Source organism: Crocodylus siamensis, chromosome 2, assembly GCF_052110815.1.
Source record: "Crocodylus siamensis isolate JL-2025a chromosome 2, ASM5211081v1, whole genome shotgun sequence".
NCBI lineage: Eukaryota > Metazoa > Chordata > Crocodylia > Crocodylidae > Crocodylus > Crocodylus siamensis.
The window spans coordinates 233,995,639-234,015,982 of NC_143396.1; the positions used below are offsets into that span (position 1 = coordinate 233,995,639).

Consider the following 20,344-nt stretch of genomic DNA (forward strand, 5'->3'; position numbering starts at 1 on the left):
GTCACACAACGATAACCCTGAGTTTTGACAACTTGGATGCCATGTTGGTCACAGAACATGACTGGTCTGCAAGCCCGGCCAGTCTGGGCAGGTAAGAAAACAAATAAACCGTTTCATCAAGCATCTAATGACATGCAGCACATCATTTCAGCTGCCTGATGTGCTCCCAGAAAAAGACCGAGTCTTCTACTACTACATCTGCTTAACTAAGTCTGGACAGTGGATATTGTTTCTCCTCTCCCCGGGACCTGGATAATAAAGTTATCAGTGGGATTGTGTTACACGGGCACCTTCAATAGCAAAGGAATAGAAAAGAAATCCCTTCTGAACCTTAGTCCTTCCCAAAATCCCCCCAAGAAGAGAATATACCATATTACAGAGACTTTCATATTGGGAAAATATTTTAATATAGTAAACAAGTCAATTTGCCTTTCACATTTTTTAAATAAGTTTATGCTCGTTATTAAAACAAAAACAATTTTTACTTAAACCATCAATTACAGCCCCTAAGTCCATGTTCTGTTCCCACTTAGATCCTGTATTGGTTGAAGAATTTGGATACCAATATCATTTCACAGGTAACAGACTGCCATGTACAGATTAGGAAATCAATACAGATCGAACAGGAGAAGCTCGCCCTGGTGAAAGAAACATGAAGCCACAGAATCCTCTTTAAGACTGAAGATGATGGAGGAAAATGAAGAAACCCAAACAAAACCTCCCAAAAGAGCCCTAGCTAGAAGTCTATGAGCATTAATGCTCACAGGGTGCCCCTTACCCTCCTGCCTTCCTTCTCCCTCTGCCCTGAAACATGCCTCTAGGCTTGATGTTCCTTCCGCCTAGATGGATGAGGGAAGAAGTGAATTCTCCAACCCAGCTGGGCAACTTTGATTGAAGGCCCCATCTATGAACACAAAAGCCTGCTCCTTACAAATGGGGATTTCAACACCATTAACAGTTGCTTAGCTGAAATAAATAAATAAATAAACAAATAACCCCTGTGTCCCCCTAGGTGAAGCCCTCAGGAACATACAAAGGGGACCCTGTGAACACAAGAGACGCCCCACTGGGATCTACTGCTTTCCTGAGGATTACAACCCAACCCAAACAAAAAAACCAAACAAAACAAAGAAGGTAAAATGTTGAGTTCCTCCCTTCTCCAGCTTTGCCCAGCGCAGCTCTGTCTTCCCTAGAGAAGGAGGTTGCACAGCTCGGATCCCACAAACTCCTCTGGCAGTCGGTTGGTCTGTCTGTCTGGCTTTAAGCATCCCTTGGCCTGCGGGACGGCTGTAATCTTCAAGGCGAGTCTCCCCGCTATAGCCCTTTCGCCGGCAGTCAGCATCAGCTTGTGGTGTGTGTGTTTACATACAGGGAGTGCGTGTGCGTGTGCGTGTATAGATCTGTACACCTCTATAATCTGGTCTCTATGCACAGGTACAGCCTAAGTGCCTCTATGTGCACAAGTATATACAGGGGGTGGGGGGGAAGGAGGCCGGGGTCCATGCCAGCTGCCTTTCCCGGGCGGCCCCCGTCCAGCCCGCCGGCGCCGGGATCAGTGGCTCGGCTCTACGCGCTGCAGCACGGCGGGGCCGGCGGCCGTGGCGGGCGCCGGGGAGGCGGCGGGCGGCCCCGGGCTGGAGGCCGGGCGCGGCGGCGGCTCCGTGGGGCCGGCGGCGGCGGCGTGCGGCTCGGCCCGCGTGGCGGCGGCGGCGGCGGCGGCGGGGCGCGGGCTGGCGGCGGCGCTCGGCGTGGCGGGGCCCGGCGAGGCGGCGCCGCTGCGCACCGGCTGCCAGATGAGGCTGTAGTAGACGGCGAGCACGATGGCGGCGAGCGAGACGGAGAGCACGTAGGCCAGCACGGTAGCCAGGCGCACCCACTTCTTGTTGGTCTTGGCCGCCATCCGCGCCTTCTTGTCCCCCGTGTAGGTGGCGGGCTTGCCCCGCTCCGCCGCCTCCTTCTCCTTCATGGGGGCGCGGCCCTTGCCCCGCTGCTCCACCGACCCCTCCGTGGTGCCGCCCGCCCGCCTCGCCGCTATCGCATGCCGCTCCCGCCCTGCGCGGCGGGCGGCGGCCGGGGCCGGGCCGGGTGCGGTGCGGTGCGGTGCGGAGCGGTTCGGTGCGGGGCCTCCCGGCTCCGGGGTCTGGCGGCGGCGGGCTGGCACCGAGCACGCGGGGGAGGGCCGGGCGGGCCGGGCCGGGCGACCTTAAAGCGGCAACGCGCCGCCGCGCCGCCTTAAACGGGCGACTCCGCCGGGCCCCGGCTGCACCCGCACGCCGTACACGCGGTCCCAGCCACTACCTACACACACAGATGTGGGGACATTCCCGAGTACACACACACACACACACAGACCCCCCCCACACAATATACACAGACCTATATCTACGCACACAGATCTACACAGACATGCGTACACCCCCCCAATGTGCACAGATACACACCCACAGCTACACACAGACCTATATATACACACAGATGCACACAGCAATACAGACATGTCTACACATCCCTTGATATACACACGCATACATACACCCCCCCACACACAGACACACACACACACGGCTACAGTATACACAGACCTATATCTACACCCACAGACGCACACAGATATACACAGACATGCGTACCCCCCCCGACGTACACACACACCGCGATATACAGACCCAGATGCACACCGCGATACACCGAGACACGTACACCCGCGATGTAGGCAGAGGTACAGGCACACCCGTGTGCACGCACACACCAGGCGCCGCCGCCCCGCCCGGTGCAGGGCGCGGGCCCCCCGGGGGCTGCGGAGCGGGCCGAGCCGTCGGGGCGGGCAGCGCGGGGCGCCACGTGCACTGGAGGGCACGCGTGTGTGGGGGGGCGGGAAGGGAGGTCAGTCCCGGGCAACTATATAGACCCAGCGCAGCTGCCCGGCGGGTCGGGCTCCCGCAGGAGCCGCGGGGATGGAGGCTGCGGAGGCGCTGGGAGCGGACGGCGCGGGACAGGAGCAGCGAGGTAGGCGCCAGGGGCAGCGGCCGCGTGGGCAGGGCTCGCGGGGGGCTGGGCGGCAGCCTGGCAGCCCCCGCCGGCCCTCGGCTTCCTTAAGCTCCAGCTGCTCAGGTCCTGCAGGGTCCAGGCAGAGGTCCAGGCCCTCCAGAGACACCCGGGACCCCGGAGCACTGGCTCTCAAGCTTCTGGGGCCCCGGGCTAGACTCGCAGCATCCCTTGACAGGGGTCAGCCACCCTTCGGAAAATGCCAGCTCTTACAGTTTTCACTTCCTGCTTGACCGGAGGAAGATAACAGGCATTTCACCTCCAGCAAAGAGCTCTGGAAGCTCCCAGCAGCTCAGCACTGTGCTTTGCCTTTCAAATCCCTGCCTTTGCCTTGTGCATCATAGCACCTGCGAGTGCTAACTCTGTGGCACCCTGTGGCTCCCCTCAAAAGATCTCAGGATCCCCCACCCCTCGCCCCTGGGGTGCTGCAGCACCTTGGTTGAGAATCGCTGTCTGGGAGAGCTCTGAAGGAAACTGCCCCTTCCACCAGTCCTCTTTGTTCAACTCCTTAGCTGTTGTGGGGGGGGGGTGTTGGCCTGGAAAGACCTCCAGTCCTTTGACAGTGGGTCCTTGCTCCCACCTAAATGCTCCTAACATTTACCTTCAGATGGGTTGTAGCTGTAGGTGTGAAGGGGGCAGATCTTGGACCTGGGAGACACCTGCGACAGTATGGGGAGAGGTAGAGGAGTATGCCTTGGCCAGACAAGCTGCAGGGAACGACATTAACTTCATTTCATTTAACTTAAAAGACGGTTTTAAAGGCAGAAAGAAAAATGGGGAAGGGAGCAAAAAAGAAAAGTTTCCGGCCTCCAACAGTCCAAGGCTGGATCCTGCAGAAACCAGCAGAACTGCCCCCCTCCAATATCTTAATAGAAAAACAAGAGAATTTCACACCTTATGAGAAATTGCAAAGAAATTAAGAGCTTTTTTAAAGGAACAGATAGATAAGGGATGGAGGTATTAAAATAAGTTATTTTCTGATAATGGTTTTTTTTTTCTAGGTTTAGTTTAACCCAATCCTCAGGTTGGTTTTTTTTCCCTAGAGCATTCTGATAATACTTTTCCAGCATATCTGAACACCAGCCCACCCCACCCTGCCTTTTATCCTTTCCTTATAAATCCTCCTGTGGTTAATGGGCAAGGAAAAGCTTTTAAAAATGGAAATAGCCTTCCCCTGTGGGAGGGGGTAAGAGAATCTTAAAAGGGCAATGGAAGCCGATGGAGGACACCAGAGGTCTTACCTTAAAATGGCAATGCCAAAATAACAGAGCAGGTAACCAGCTGTCACCTGGGACTGGTTCTAATGGGGGAAGCAGTCTGTCTTTTGGAAGAAGAATTTTTTTCTTTCCTCCCCCAGGAACAGAGCATTGTAAGGAGACCAGATTCAGAGGTGCTGCAACCAGAGCCTCTACAAGCAATAAGGAACATATGAGAGATGCAAAATGACTCAGCTCAAATTGAGCTTTCAACATTAGTGGGAGGGATACTTAGCATAAGGGAAAACTCACTTTTTGTTCACTAGAAATAGCTTCTGACTTTGGACCAGTCGTCCCTCAAATCAAATCAATTCTCAGCTGCTGTAATATGTAATTGTGGACATACAGTGCGTCTAGAAACTAGGTACTGAATGGGAGACTTCACTGTGCTCAAATATACTCCTACATCTGTCCACCGTTGGCAAGGACAGCAAAGACTCCATCTCAGCCAGGGCAGCAGGTTTAGGACCAATCTGATCCAAAACAAAAGCACATTTACTCAGACAAGCTACTCATTTTTAATACCACAGTTTACATTTTTTCTTGTCTCCCCTCCCTTACAATTAAACAGCACTTTAGAAATTGGGAGGTGAAAGATTTTCCCTTTTCATAAACTAGTTTGACCCAAATCAATTAAATCTGATACTACGTTCAACCAGGTTTATTTTAATGTGCACCGAGCTTCTTTATGTGCACTGAGCTTCTGTTCTGTTACAGGTTTAAACCAGTTTATGTGTAACTTCTGTCCCTTGCCAAAGGAATTAAAATTAAGAGGATAGCTCTAGTTTAACATCACTTTCTAAACTTCATCTTGCAACATATCCTTCCAAATCTCTCTCTCTCTTTTTTTTTTTTTGAAACATCTTGCATAACCCCAAGTGTCAATACATGTATGTGGAGAATGTGGTAATGGCTACCACATCCTTGTACAAACTTTGCTTTCTATTCTGTTCTGTTTTGGCTTTTATCTCATATCTATAGCTGGGATACCTGAATGCTTTGCTCCAACTCATGTTGGGTCTCAATGATCATATTTAATTTACAATTTTTGTTATCCTCATGGCAAAGCTTCCACAAACTGGAGAAAGAGAATTGCTAAAAAAAACAAACAGTGAAAACTTCAAACACTCAAAGATTTTTCTGGTTCATTTACTGAGGAATAGGTTTGAAAGCAACTTCCCAATTCTTGCAAAAGTAGGTTGTTGATTAATTCGTCCTGGTTCATTTCTCTTAGTATTTGATGATCAGCTAATTCACTGCCGGTCTCTTTTTCCTCTTACTTTTCTTCTTTTCTTTTTTGACTTGTTCTTTTCTCTTCTCTCTTTCCTCTTACTGTGTTCTGTGTCTCTGTGACTTTCAGTACCGTTGATCCTTAACATCTCAAACAAAAATCCTGTAACTTCAGCAGACACTTCCTTCTGTTTTAAGAGAAGAGGTGTGGTTTCTTTCAATATCTGACTGACACAAAGATGTAACAATGAATTTGCATCTTGGAATCCCATTGTTCCTGACTTGCTTATTACCATGGCATATTTTAGTCTGTTCTTCAAGTGTCCCATAAAAATGAACAGATAGCAAATAGCCCTGAATCTAAGTTCTGAGACTGGCAGTGGATGCTATCTGATGCTTCAGAAGCAGATGACTACAGCCATCTTCATATCCCCATCCCCATGCATTAACTCTCCTCCACACACATACTGCACATCTATTATGCAGTGTTGGAAACAGGGAAAGAATTTGTTATGATGCCTGAAGGTGAGGGCTGAGCTTTGATGGCCTTTCGTATTTTAGCCTGCATAACTGTGAGTATTACTCATTACCATAGCAGGTAACATACAGTCCCTGCCTTTTTTTTTAAATCCAGCCTTGGTATCTTGATGCCCTCCTGTGGCAGCATGACTTCCAGAGGCTGCTTGTAGGTTATGTTAAGAATCACTCATTTTTATTTGCTATCAGTGTGTTGCCTTTTAAATTTCAGACCATCTCCTTCTTGTATGTAGTAGGATAAAAAAGCAAGACTGACGAGTTTTCACAACATACTTTCTCTTAAACAAGTTCATTATGTCCTTTAAAGTAATCTTATTCTAGGCTGAAAGCCTTGAGCAAATTCTAGCTTAGTCCTGAACCTTTTCTCATACTGGCATTGGCCTATCTCTGCCCTCTTTCTTTCATTAGTGACGCATTCGTCATTTGACCCTGTTGTCTTTTGCCCTTTCAGCCCTGCAGATGGAGTCTGATCCCTCTCTTCATTACCAGGGACATTTTCACAAACTCTCTGGAATTCCCCACTTACCCTTGTCTCATGGGACAGTGCTGTCTCTTTCTCCCTTGTTTATTTAATTGAAGTGGGTGGGGAGCAAGCATTCTTTTAATTCCCTCATTTCCAATTGAGCTTCCCTCCCTGCAGTTTGCAGTAGCCAGGGCAGATCCTGCACTCACTCACATGCTTTGTGATACCATCAAGGTAACTTGGGAGGAGGTCATATTAGGGCAGAATTTGGCATTAAGTGTAATAGCAGGTGATAGATAGTATTTTTCCCCAAGGACAGAGAAGTGTCTCCTCCTAAAGTTACAAAGCATTGTCTCTTGTGCCTGTGTCATTGCAGTGACACACACTAAAGCGGTTTCTTTTTATTTATACTTTGCAGAAGATCCAGGGAATGCGGGTGATTCTATAGCCATACTGCCTTGGATAGTCAGACTCTGGAGGGCAAAGACCCTCTGGGGGTCCAGAGACAGGTGGGATATGACTGATGATACTTCTGTGTTGTGAGACAATATTCAGGTGTAATTGCCCTGAAGTATTTTGGGCTTTTTTTGTATCTTTTTAAATGGTTGAAAATGTATGAAGCCAGAGGATGTAGACCAGGGGTGGGCAAAACGCAGCCCGCGGGCCGGATGTGGCCTGCCAGGCCATTCTATCCGGCCCACGGAGCCCCTAAAAAATTTAGAAAATTAATATTTATCTGTCCCTGGCTGCCTGTCAAGCGTCCCTTGATGGCTTGCCAAATCTCAGTAAGTGGCCCCCCGCCTGAAATAATTGCTCGCCCCTGATGTAGACAGAGTGAGTTTGGACTCTGTGATGATTGGGAACAGCTTAGCTGGGCTTGAATAAAGCAGAGTTCATGACAGCTTGGGAAACCCTGTTTTGTTTCAGCATTAGTTGGGAGTGTAGCATAATATCAAGTAGGGGCAAAAATAACAACTTTCTGAAGACAAAGGTACACACACTGCATTGTGGCTTTGAGGAGCAGTAGGAGATGAATTATACTAAATAAATTAGAGATTTAATTTTTTTTCTTTTTTTTTAATGAAAAAAGGGGCCAGAGGACTGTTCAGATCTGAAAGGCACAACAGGAAAAAAATAAATGCATCCTTTAGTGGCAGTGTCTTTCTGCATTCAGTAGGTGTAGGAGCATTACCAAATACTGGAGTGAAAAGCTTTCTCTCATCCCAAGGGTTTTCGGAAGTCTCAGCTGTATGATTCACACATCAATATATTGAAAGAACATTGCACCCATTTTGTAAGTGCCATATTTATTTATATGCTGCCCTTCCCAACATATTCTGAAAGATCTTCTAGTTGAATGCAAAACATTTCATCGTTATGTGTGAACCTGCTGGTTGCATCCATAGTCATTTGTGACACCCACATTGCAGGGACCTGAAGTCAGAAATCAGCTGCTTCAATAGATGTTTTGCAGGCAAGAAACAAAAAAAATATTACAGTGTCACCACCCAACAAAAATCTCAGTGCAGTAAAATTACTGTTGAATCCAAGTGGACACTTATTTATAGACAAATTTGCAAAGTGGTTACTGACTTTGCAGTTCTTTCTTTCTCAGTACCCAAATGAGCAGCTGGCTTAAAAAATACTTTTGGCCTTAATTAACCCATCTTAACAGTAATGAGCTCCCTGTGCAGCACTGTGCTGTGGCAATGAGCAAATTACTCAGATAAAATACCCCTTGACACATTTCTCAAGGCTGCAAGTGAGATTACCCTTTTTGGATTATTATATTTTCTATCTGGATTTCCTGGTCCTGGAATTGACTGGAAATGGAAGTGCCCAAATCCCAGGAGAGAAGCTGTTTTAATGGTATTTTCAGCCTTACCAGGAGCAGGAGCGGGAAGTGAGAAAAATTCTGGCAGAAAGCTCATGCCCACTGCATTGTCACCCACAGCATAGCTGGCTCAGTAATAAACTTAATAAATCCTTTTGGCAGTAATGAATGACAAAAGGATTCTGTAAGGCTGTAGACTTGTACTACAAACACTTGGCTGTTCTGCTTACAAAAAAAAAAGCCCCCTAAAAGTTCATATGTGTATTCAGTTTGTTAGATTTTGGTCTAAACCAAGCCCAATTTCCAAGCCATTTGAGATGCACCCAACAGTAATATGGTAGCCATCAACATGGGATTTATACGTTTTAATTGCAGTTGACATCTATAACTGGTGATCTATGTTTCTTCCCTAGTGATTTTTTTCCCCAGTGCTGAGCAAAAAGCCTTATCTTCAGGGTGAAGAATATAAAGGTAAAGGATAAGGAAATGTGCAGAACCTTGAGTGCAGTGCCTGCCATTTTGATAGATAACCAGTAAGGCAAATTAATTAGCACATTTTAACTTTACTGGATCAGGAACTTAGACGAAAATCCCAGGCACCTACACTTAGTGTGAGCAGAAAAGAAAGGCTGGTCCCACTTTCCAGAGTGAGATAGAAAAAGATTTTCCAAATCCCAAGTGTGATTTGTCACCTGCTGGCTCTTCTAGAACAAGAGCTCCCCTTTTGTACTTGATGATGTGGTTTATAAAAAGGCAACTGTTTCCATTTTCTGTAGAACTTCTTGGATACCACAGAAATTTCTAATTAAGGATCAGGTAAGCTACTCTGTCCTCTGATAGCAACCCTTCTCCCTTTGCTGCGTCTCTTGCACCTTGTGTTTAAACAGGGAAACCAAAGGAAGCGACAGCAGTCGTACAGTGTGTTTAGCTGTTGTTCTTCTGCAGTGTTCTTCTTTTCCAAGAATCTCTGCCTGTAATTTGTTTTGTACCTTGTTTGTTTCATTCAGTGATCTGATGGAATAAGAAAATAAATCTCTTTTCAAGGTATAAATTTTAACCTCATGATGGAAAGAAATAAGTTTATTGTAAACATGGAGCAGCAGTTAGGCCCAAAATTTAAGCTAGAAAATTTAAGTAAATGTACAAAAATAAATGAACAAGAAAAGGCAGGGCATAGAAGGTTTTTCCTTTATAAGCAAGGTAGAACAATTCATCAGCAAGAATCAATGGCAAGATCCTGTAGTGTTTCAGTTGACAGAACCCTTCCTGCTAAGGCAAAGCTAACATAGAAGTGGTGGGAAGGAAAAGGGACTGGTCTCTATGGAATGAGAGAGAAACTCAAAGGTGTGACTGCTTAAAAATCTTGCATAACCTGTACACAGGGCAGGCATCACCTCCCCGTGCCCTGACCAAATTACAGCATGACAGCTATATTTTCAGTTGATGTATCTCAATTTAGCTCTGCTGTTTATGTTAGCTGAGGATCTGCTCCTACCTACCTGAACTTCCTTTGCACTTTCAGTTGGAAGCTTCTTTATTTCCTGGCCTAAACTTCAATTTACAGGCATTTTGTGCCAACTGCATTAAACCCATAGTGACCTGGACCATAGTTTACACAGGGCTTTGAGGAGGAAGAGTTGTTACGATAACCAAAAGAAGAGTGGGAGAAAAGTAAGAGCCTCTGATCCTGATTCTGGCCCCGTTACACTGGAGCCAGGCAGACTGCCTCACTGGTATATCCCCTCTGAAATAGCAGGGATTTCTTTGCCACTGTATGTTTGGCAGAAGAGTCCCATGCTGCTCAGTCACTGGAACAGAGGTGTGCCCAGACTCACAAGGGCCAGAGGGAACACAGCTGAGGTGTGCTGAACTCCATCTATTATGGGAAGGCAAGATGTGCTGAGTAGCAGCACAGCTCTACCCCACAGTACAGATCTGCCTTCTCAATTGAGAATGTGCTGTTGACAAGAGTGTTTCCAACTCCACCCCACAATGCCCAGTTGACGATGATCTCAGAATCCCTCTAACCCTTGAGAAGGTGATGAAAGCCATCAAGCAGATGAAGAACAGCAAGGCATCTGGAGTGGATGGAATCCCCCCTGATACCTGCAAACAGGAAGGAGAGGAGCTCACTTCCCAGCTTCATGCCCTCATCTTAAAGATATGGAATGATGAGGAGGAAATTCCGGATGACCTCAGGGATGCCATCATTGTGACAGTCTTCAAGAAAGGAGTCAAGTCTGACTGTGGAAACTATAGAAGAATCGCTTTGCTGTCCACCACAGGAAAGACCATTGCAAGAACCCTCCTGAACTGGCTCCTTCCACTTGCTGAAGAGCTCCTCAGAATCTCAATGTGGGTTTAGGGCATCAAGAGGCACAACTGACATGATCTTCACAGCTCAACAGCTGCAGGAGAAATGCTGGGAACAACATAAGCCTCTCTATGTGGCCTTTGACCTCATGAAAGCTTTCGACTCTGTAGCTGAGAAGTATTGTGGAGGATCCTTCTGAAGTTTGGATGCCCACAGAAATTTGTCTCCATTTTCTGCCTGATCTGTGATGGTAGGCAAGTAGTGGTTCTCAGTAATGGTTCTATCACAGATCCCTTCAACATTAAAACAGGAGTAAAGCAAGGCTGCATCATCGCTCCGCTGCCCTTCTCAATATTCCTTGTCACAGTGCTGCATCTGACCATCAACAAGCTTCCAGCTGGAGTGCAGCTAAACTACTGAATGGATGGCAAGCTGTTTAACCTCAACCAAGACCACCCTGACCTCAGTCATTGAACTTCAGTAAATTAATGATGACACAGTAGTTTGTTCTCACTCAGAAGCAGACCTTCGTTGATGTCTTTACCGAGGCATAAAAGAAAATGGGACTGATGCTTAACATTCAGAGGACTAAGGTCCTCCACCAGAAAGCTCCTAATGAATAGTCCCCAGCTGTGGTAATCCAGATCCACAGTAAGACTCTGGAGACTATTGAGTATGTCTTGTACCTCAGAAACCATCTCTTGCAGAAGGCTGACATCGACAAAGAAATCCAACATCACCTCAAATGTACAAGTGCAGCTTCTGGACACTTGAGAAACGAGTGTTCAAAGATCAAAACATCAGATCCGAAACCAAGCCCATGGTTTATCAAACAGTCATGATCCCTACCTTGCTGTATGGAGCTGAGACATGGACAACCTACAGGAGACATCTAAAGTTTTTGGAGAAATACCATCAATGCTGCCTGTGGAAGTTCCTTCAAATCCAGTGGGAAGACAGATACATTAGCATCCTCCTGCAAGCAAACACCACGAGTATTGAGGCAACGATCATCCAACATCAACTTTGTTGGGTCAGCCATGTCATCCAGATGTCTGACTCCAGACTCTTGAAGCAAATTTTATTCTCCCAGTACAGCCAAGGCATATGCTCAACAGGAGGGCAGAAAAAGCACTTCAGGGACATCCTCAAGGCCAATTTAAAAAAATGCAACATCAATGTCAATTCAGGGGGGATAATTTCCCAGGACCATCCTGAATGGAGGAGGAGCCTGCTGCAATGATCTCTGTGCTTTGACACCTCATGGCAACAACAGGAGGGGGAAAAGCAGGCATGCCAGAGACCAAATCAAGAATCCAGCACCACCCACCCCAAACAGAAACACATGTTCAAGCTACAGAGTCTGTCAATTCTGAATAGGCCTCGTCAGTCATCTTCAGACAGACAGATAAGACAATAATGGAAGACAATCATCCTCGACTGTAAGGGTTTCCTGAAGATGGGAAGGCAGAGTGGCCTGCAAGTAGTCATATGAGACTGTGGTACATTAGAGCAGCTGAGATTTGTTACATGAGACAGGATGAAGAAAGGGACCAGAATTTGGAAAGTTCAGAGAAGATTTAAAGCTACCTTTATTATCCTTTCAACCCTTGTCTGGGCTGTGCTTCTAGATGGCCCTGCTCAGGATGTGCAGTTCACAGTCATGGCTTTTAGCTCTCTTAAATGGAGTTTGTAAGCACTCTTTGCTTCTGAAAAGTAGGTCCCTCATATATAAGAGCCAAAATATGGAATTAAAAGCCTACTTTTTTTATGCTGATGTAAACATATCATGTCTAGATCACTGCTGTGCTCTTCCGGCTTTGGCACCTTCCTGCAAGAGCTGTGGTCCTCTGGACCTCACTCACAAGTGCAGAGAGTTTTCTTGGTAGCAGGCCCACTGTTTTGGGACTTACTTCCAGAAGTTTGACCATGCATCTCGGCTCCTTCTGAGCAAAATATAAAACACAGCTCCAGTGGGTGTGTCTCCACATACACATTTACTGTGCAGTAATTTAAGCTACTGCACAGTAACCGAAAATTACTGTGCAGTATGGACACGCATCTACAAGTGCATGCCTGTGCCATGCAGTGACTATGGCAACTTATACTAGTTTGGGCATAACTCAGGTATCAAATTTACACCCAGTTAGTTACTGCGCAGTAACGCATGTGTAAATGTCTTACTGTACAGCAATACTGTGTGTGTGGACTGACTTTAGTCCCAAGTCAGTCCACACACAGCATTAGTGCGCTTTAACGGCTGTCATGGAGAAGCTGGCCTAAAAACCGTTTACTGTGCAATAACTTAGTGCTCGGTAACTTACTGAGCAGTAAATGCACATGTAAACGCACCCAGTGTGTAGAATTTTGAGAACGGGTAGCACATTCAGGTATTCTGATGGTGAGTCCAGCATATTGCAATTATTACAGTAGCACAGAGGCCCCAGCTGAGATTGGGGTCTTGCTTTGCTAGAAACTATACAAACAGAGACAGTCTTTGTATCAAAGGGTTTACAATCTAAATAGCTATGTCCAATGAAAGATGGGTTGGAAAAGAGAGAGGCAGTGACTTGCCTAATGTCAAACAACAGGTCAGACCTGGGCTTAGAACACAGATCTTCTGATTCCCAGCCCAGCACTACCTGTTCATTAAGAAAATACATGGGAAATATCACTGGATTTACAGATCAGTTAGTCAGAACTTCTATTCAACCACTGGGTATTGATTTTGCTATAATGTGCTATTCTGCTATAAGGTGTTGAGTTTGTTATGCTTTGTTATATCCTGTGTATGACTGGCCCTGCACCTTTTCTTTCAGCTTTGCTCACCACTTAATTGCATGTGTCCCTGGGCCTTTCAGCTGTTTGTAGATGTGCTCACCATTTTCTAACCCTGTTAACTGATTTACATCATGCGTTTTAAATCAAATTTCAATTTGAATTAAGGGTTAATAGATGATCATTGACTATCAGGGAGGTTTTTGTGAATTACTCACTTCTGTAGTAGAGACAGCAGGGGGCGCCTGGTGGTACGCACAAGCAATAGCAAGCCCTAGATACCCGCTGTATATCTATGTTAGTTAATACAGTTGAAATTGCCTACTTTGGACTGTCCTGGTCTGCATTAACTTTAATCCTTATTCAGTAAGGATTAGTTCATTCGGACTGATGATAATTCAGCCTGCAGACATCCACATGTATATAGCAATGGCTGTAATCCAGGTTAAACCTAGAAAAACATGTCTTAAATGGCCTTCATGTCCCCCTTATACTGCAAATCAATATCAGTTAACATTTGCCACCTTTAGCCACAAATACATAATATTGCTATAATTATAGGAATTGAGTGGCATCCCTTTAACTGGGTTGTGAGCCTTCTACTGATGCTTACTGCACTCTGTGTTTCAGAAGCAGCCAGAAAGCAGTCAATGTATGTAGCCAGGCCTGGCATATTTGTCTATTTAAAATAGTAATTTGGGACCCTGGATTTTATTTAGTTTTTGTTGTAAGCAAAAACATGAGATTCTGCAGTCCAAATTAAACAGCCCTGCTGTCAAACAGAAACACATGTCATCTGTGGTTTGTCATGGAAGGACACCTGTAACATACAGAGACCAGTAGTCCAATTGACAATGGAATAAGGAATTGTAGAATAGGATTTCTGGTCCCCTAGCACATTCTTGTGTACTATGTTTTTCTATGGTCAGGTGATAGGAAATAAAAAGTGGGGCACACAGCTTTGCTTAGGACATTATTCAACAGTGTTACTAGAAATTAATTATAAAGGCTATATGTGTAATTTCACAGTTCTTTCACTAGAGGTCAATATTACATATCACAAAACAAAATTATAATGTGACAGTTCTGGACCAGCTTTCAGTGGAATTGTACCTACTTTTACCAGGACTGAATTTCATTCTGTATTGCCATGTACTGTTCTAGACTTGGGGAAATAGGTAGTCAGTACAGTTTAATAGAGAGGATAATTTAAAACATTGTCTACATGTTGTTACATGCAAAGTCTCCAAAGGCCCTGCTTTGCCTGTTTTATCAATGTTTTGTAAAGCAGAGATTCATGAGAAAACAGAAGAAGAAGGGGCAAGCATATAAGCAAGGTCACTGAGAGAAAGCAGCAAAGCCTTAAAGATAAGCTGGAAATGTTCACAAAGATGAATGCAGAGATGGAAAAAGTGAAAGGCAAAGACACTTAGGATTATGTGAGCAGGGGAAGGGCACATGGAGCCTGTGGAGTACCACCACAAGAAGATGGAGACATGGTGCCTAAAATTTCAAGGGTCTAAAATTGTTCTTTGATAGCATAATTCATAGCAGACTTGGATTCGGGCATTTTATGTGATTCAGTCCTTTATAAATAAAGGTCCACAGGGATCTTTACCAAAGAACAGGTATTCCACTGTGACCATACACAAAAAGGGAAATGAGGTGAAGGGGCAGATGGTCTCAACAGTGCAAAGTTTGTAAAGGGTGATGTTTACCCCTGATCATAGGGCCAGATATTCTCAGTGGAGCTGTAGTGCTGAATACATTTTGTATTAGCATTCTCCACAGGGTGAAGGAATTTCACTCAAATGGACAACAACTGCATGGGGAATCACTGGTTCAGACAAAAACAAGAAGAAAAACTTCTGACTTTTACACCCTTACCCCGAAAACTCAAATCAAGCTTTTTCCCTAGCTCAAAAACACTCTGCTGATTTTTCCTTTCCTTTCCTTTCCTTTCCTTTCTGTTTTCCCCAGCTTCCATACCTCCTGATTTTGCTCAGCCAGGACAATAAACAAGGGCCTTTCATGTAACATGCATTGACCACATGATGAACATCCACATCAGAGTTGCTAACTCTCAGTAAATTTACTAACTGCCAGTAAAAATGGCTAAAAATGGCTGTCAGTAATGTCCAGATAAAAAATAATGTAGCTGTCAGTAAAAACTAGGCAGCTGCAGCTTAACTGAAGCTGGGACAGACAGAGCAGGGCAATGCCACCTGGTGTCCTAGCAGGAAACATTTCAGCCATGTCCTGCTGCTGCTGCATCCCCGGCTGCCTTTAACACTGCTGGGTCACAGGTAGGCTTCTTTAGGGATCCGCATCAGGATGGGATGAGCAGGACCAGCAGGGGTTGGAGGGTGGGCTAGAGGGATGGCATGGTATAGGGTGCAAGCTGGGACATCAAGGTGTGGGGATAAGTAGGGGACTCCTGGCAGGGGAGAACAGCACAATGTAAAACCATCACTGCAGTGAAGTAGGATTGCCAACTCAAAAACACCTTTTTACTGCAAATTTTTTAATGACAACCAAAATTATTTTACATGTTTACTATGGTTAATGTAAATTTGAACCCAGCCTTCTAACTGGGGTCTGGCAGCAGGCCAGGACCTTGCAGAAGAGTTACATGTACATTGTATAAAACAATCAGTAAAAATGTGTGTCAGCAAAAAAGTTTGGTTGTCAATGAAAACCTTGAAGAATGTCAGTAAAAAAATCTTCTTGGGCTGGTATCCCTGTTCCAAACATAGGCATTTAGCAGAACTCAGGAGCCTTAAGAACCAGTTGATGATTTTTCAAGTGAAAAGCACCAGTTTATCTTAAGATCTGCAGTGTCCCTTCTACTATGAGGCTCATGTACAGTGTAGTGGTGGGGTGGGGGGTTGATCATCTGACCCCTCAAATTCTAGATTCCTTCATGTTCTCCATGGGGATGAGAATTTCCTCTGGTCTGGCCTGTTCCCACTGTTACTTCTAGTTCTGTTTTGTTTACTGTTCGCCTCCTGTATGTGAACGCTGGAGTTTTATGTTCTTTTGCAGGGTTTGGCAACCTACAGTGTGCACGTCAGATACCCAGCCCATGGAGCCATCTGATCTAGCTCATGGACATAAGGCTTCAGCAGTAGGGGGCTTTGCAGCAGCCATTTTCCCATGTTGCGATGGGAATGAGCACCAGCTGTGGGCACTGTCTTCATGCCTCTAGGGAAAAGCACCAGCTACAGGTGCTCTCTCCATGCTGTTGTGGGGGAAAATGGCAGCAGCTGGGTCGCATCTACCTGTCTCTCCTCCTCTGACCCAAACCGGGTGACTCCGGCCTGCAGCCTACAAAGGTTGCTGTCTGCTGTTCTTTTGTATCCTCTTTCTTTTCTTCCAATCTCCATTCCTCTGTCATCCTGAACTCCCTCCCACCCAGCTCTCGCTTAGGCTGGAAAGTCCCTCTTCTACTGTTCCTAAAAAGTTTCCTTCTTAGCCCAGTTTTCTCCTTCCCCTTCCCTGTCTGACTTGCAATGATTGCCTGGGACACTGAGGTATCCTCACAAAGCTATAGCCTTGTGTTAGCCAAAACAGACATCCTGTTAGGCAATGACCAAGATTGTTCCTAGTCAATGATCAGGAGTGACTGCCTAGTGAGACAAAATGGACATGGGAACAGGGCATGTTACTTTCCCTTTGCTGCTGTTTCTCAGATTTTAGCTTATAAAACCCAGAGACTGTGCCCTGAAATATGAACTTAACTCCCTTTTTAGCTTCTTATTCTTTAACTACAGTAAGCCTGCCCTATGCCAACAGAGTTCCTGAAGCAGGTTGGGATTAATTATGCCCAAAGGTCTATTACATACATTGTCTCTGACCACAGAGCTTTCAACAGAGGGGGAGACCGTTGCTTTAGTGGCAACTGATCCATCCGCCGTATTTTTTGCAGGGGAAGGAAGCTTCTACTTACAACAGGGAGTGTGAAACTAAAGATAAGAATTTAAGTTATACAAGGGGAAGTGAGGTTGGGTTGTACTAGTCATCTTCATGCAGACAAGGATTTTAGCAGGCAACAGGTCACATTACTGAAGTATGTACATGCTCTTGAGAGAATTAGCAACTTGGCCCTTTGTTCATCAAGGAAAACTGGCACACTATGATGTGTGTAATATCAGGTGCTCACATGTTAGCCTGGATCACTCAGAGCATAGTGACAGAGAAGATCCCCGGGATGGGGACAGAGAAGAGAATGGAACTATCTGGCACTAGCTAGGGGTGCTCTCCCCAAGCTGCAGTGAAGATGTTGCATCAACAGGACAGAGGAAAAGCAATCAAATCGATAGGGCTGAGGGTGTGGAGAATGAAATGTCTCTGATACTAGCAGAAAGACAGGCACTCTCTAAAGTAAAGTGTCCTCACTGTATGGGAGATAGATGTTGTCAGAGCTTTATACACAGATGCCAAAGCTAACCTCCTCTGTGCCTTCTTCTAAGTGCGATCTCTGTATTTTGCTCTTTTCTTTTAGCACTGCTCCCAGAGCACAAAGGACAGCTGAAAACCATCTCCTCCCCAACTCTTCATCATAACACCACCTTCCAGCAACTGTGAGCCCCCCAAATGGTCCTTAGGGGCATGTTACTTTCAGTATAATTTAGAGCATCCCTAAGGCTGCTGCCATTTATCCAGGGGACCAGGTGAGAGCAAAGTAGGCTTTAAGCCATCATTACATTTTTCCAATTCCCAACAGTTCTGCTCTGACCATCTCTCTGCTGGACCCAAGGGTCTTGTCCTATATTTATAGCTTTTTTCAAGGATGGCCTTGAAAATGTAACCTAGTACCCAGCACTGAATGTTTCCTATTGTTGTTTGCTATGATATTGCACATTGCTAGGGATGTCCCTGCTTGTCACCAGCACTGGCTTGCAGGATCTTTGCAGCCACTGTTTTTTCCATTTGGAGCAAGACATACCCTATGTTGCTACTGCTAGGGGTGGCATGTAATAAGCATCTTCTCATCTGGCTGCTAATATTGAGCAGCCAGTGTAACTCCTAACCACAACAAGGAGGACTCTCTCTAGCATGACAAACTATATGGACTAGTTACTGTACTGGAAGTGGAAGTGTCCTGTGTTCTAACTCCAGCACTGTGGTCCTGGGCATATCATGTTATCTCTCTACTTTAGTGTCCCCAGCTGTAAAATGGGGTTAATACCCCTCCTCTTTGAATGACTAATTAATGCTTGAAAAGCACAATGGGCAGCTAAAATGCACAAATCCCTAGAGCAGTGCCCTCAGTGGGTCAGGAGGCCTACTGACACTTCCAAATTGGAAGAACTGACCCTGGTAACAATCTTTTAAAGCTGTTAGCTTTTGTTTTGACTTTCTCCTCTGCAGCGGAAACCTGTCCCACTATTGCTTCAGTTTTTGCTGCCAGTTATACCAGGAGCACCCTCTACAGTGAATGTCACCTAAACGTTTCCATATAAAATGGATCAGTGAAGTTTGGGAGTGCCCCGAACAATCCTGTTCATAGCCTTGCACAATTTTTTGAGCTAGTTTTGTGCATGGTGAAATGATTATCTGGAAGGGTGTGTTAAGCTTGGGAGGGGACTGCATTGGCATTTTACTGCGAAAATGCCAAAATGTTCTTTGTGAATAATGGGAGGGTTCCCACCCCAGTACACACTTTCTTTTTCTTATCCACCCTTTCCATACAATGCTTATTTTATTCTATGTTCTTCTTTCCTGCCCCTCACAACTCTTTGGCTGAAGGCTGGCTGAGAGTAGATCACAATCTCAATTGCTACAGCTTGATTTTCATAGATGGGAACTGCTATGAAATCCCAGCTCACATATGGAAATTGCTTTTGATGGGGAGCTTGCTGCAGTAAACCTGCTGTTTATTTTATTCAAACAAGGCTAAAAGCCTCCAACCCCCCCTATTCCAGTTGCACGTACTCCGCTCCTACCGAGCTGCCAATGCACCTCTGCTTCTGCTGACGGAAGTGCCCCTTCCCCTCCCACCTTCTGTATTTAGCACAGAGGCCCTTCAACTCTTTGTGTTTCCAGCTGTGGGGAAGGCACTCCATCTGCACTGTGCTGTTAATATCCTGGCACCCCCTGTAAAGAGAGAGTCTCACCTTTACGTGCCCTCTGGTCTATGAATCTGTCCAGTGAAGTGCTTTTAGAGGTTCTCCACTAGACCCAGGGGTTTTGCCTTTCAGAGATGCCAGTGGGCATTTTTTTCTTTCAGTCTGTGGTGTTCACACCTGTTCTACAAATCTTCCCCTGAGGTTAAAGTTAAAAAAACCCAAAAATATACAGGAATGCCTGGTGAAGGTTGATTTGCTCTGTCAGGTTTTGCATCAAACCCATTATTGTCACATGGCTTGGGCTCAAATCTAGGATTCAGTTGACTTGAAAGGGTAATGAACTTTAATGAAACTCATACTGAACCTAGCCAGAGAATCTATCTGTGGCCAGAAATTGCTGTAATAATCACTTTGATTTTTGTGCTGTGATAAGCACTCTTGAAGTTTCCCCCTGCTTAAAAGAGAAATGACCTGAACTAGGAAAGGCAATTTAGAAGACAAGGTGTTTCATGGGTCTGTGACCTGGGTTCAATTCCTAGCTCAGCCACATATTAAATATGTGATCTTGGCCTGGTCATTTCAACTACCCTGTGCCTCAGGTATCCTGTTGGTGCAACAGAAATAATAGTTCTCTACTTCGTAGATGTCATTGTGAAAATAAGTCTGTTAAAAATTGTACAATCCTGAAGCCCATGTAAGTAGAATACAAACTGTGCTACACATGAGTCCTTTGCCCTGGGTGAGTGGTCCAGAATGCGTTTGGGGCTGACTGCACATGGTGAGGTTGCTCGTGTCTTGGTATGGGGCTCTGATAAA

At 45.6% G+C, this 20,344-nt stretch overlaps 2 protein-coding genes across 3 annotated transcripts in view; one reads left to right on the forward strand and one right to left on the reverse strand.

Annotated features, from left to right (window-relative positions):
- Positions 1–383: 383 nt before the first annotated feature.
- On the reverse strand, positions 384–2,114 carry INAFM2 (InaF motif containing 2). Its single transcript, XM_090033453.1, has one exon. It carries the CDS (start codon positions 1,964–1,966, stop codon positions 1,553–1,555), a length of 414 nt encoding a protein of 137 aa, XP_089889579.1. The 5' UTR covers positions 1,967–2,114; the 3' UTR covers positions 384–1,552.
- A 139-nt stretch (positions 2,115–2,253) lies between these two features.
- Positions 2,254–20,344, forward strand: part of PLCB2 (phospholipase C beta 2) — an 82,108-nt gene continuing 64,017 nt past the window's right edge. The window contains exons 1-2 of one of the 2 annotated variants that reach the window (XM_090033452.1): positions 2,902–3,006; positions 17,962–18,130. Coding sequence is in view for 1 of the 2 variants with exons in the window: in XM_090033451.1 (XP_089889577.1) it covers positions 2,623–3,006 (384 nt within the window). In the remaining variant the exon portion in view is untranslated. Of the gene's footprint in view, positions 3,007–17,961; positions 18,131–20,344 lie in introns of both variants that reach the window. The other variant, XM_090033451.1, reaches the window with a different exon arrangement.

What these genes read in the sequence shown, in the direction of transcription:
- INAFM2 (XM_090033453.1), bottom strand. Translation starts at nt 1,966, where the DNA reads ATGAAGGAGAAGGAGGCGGCGGAGCGGGGCAAGCCCGCCACCTACACG.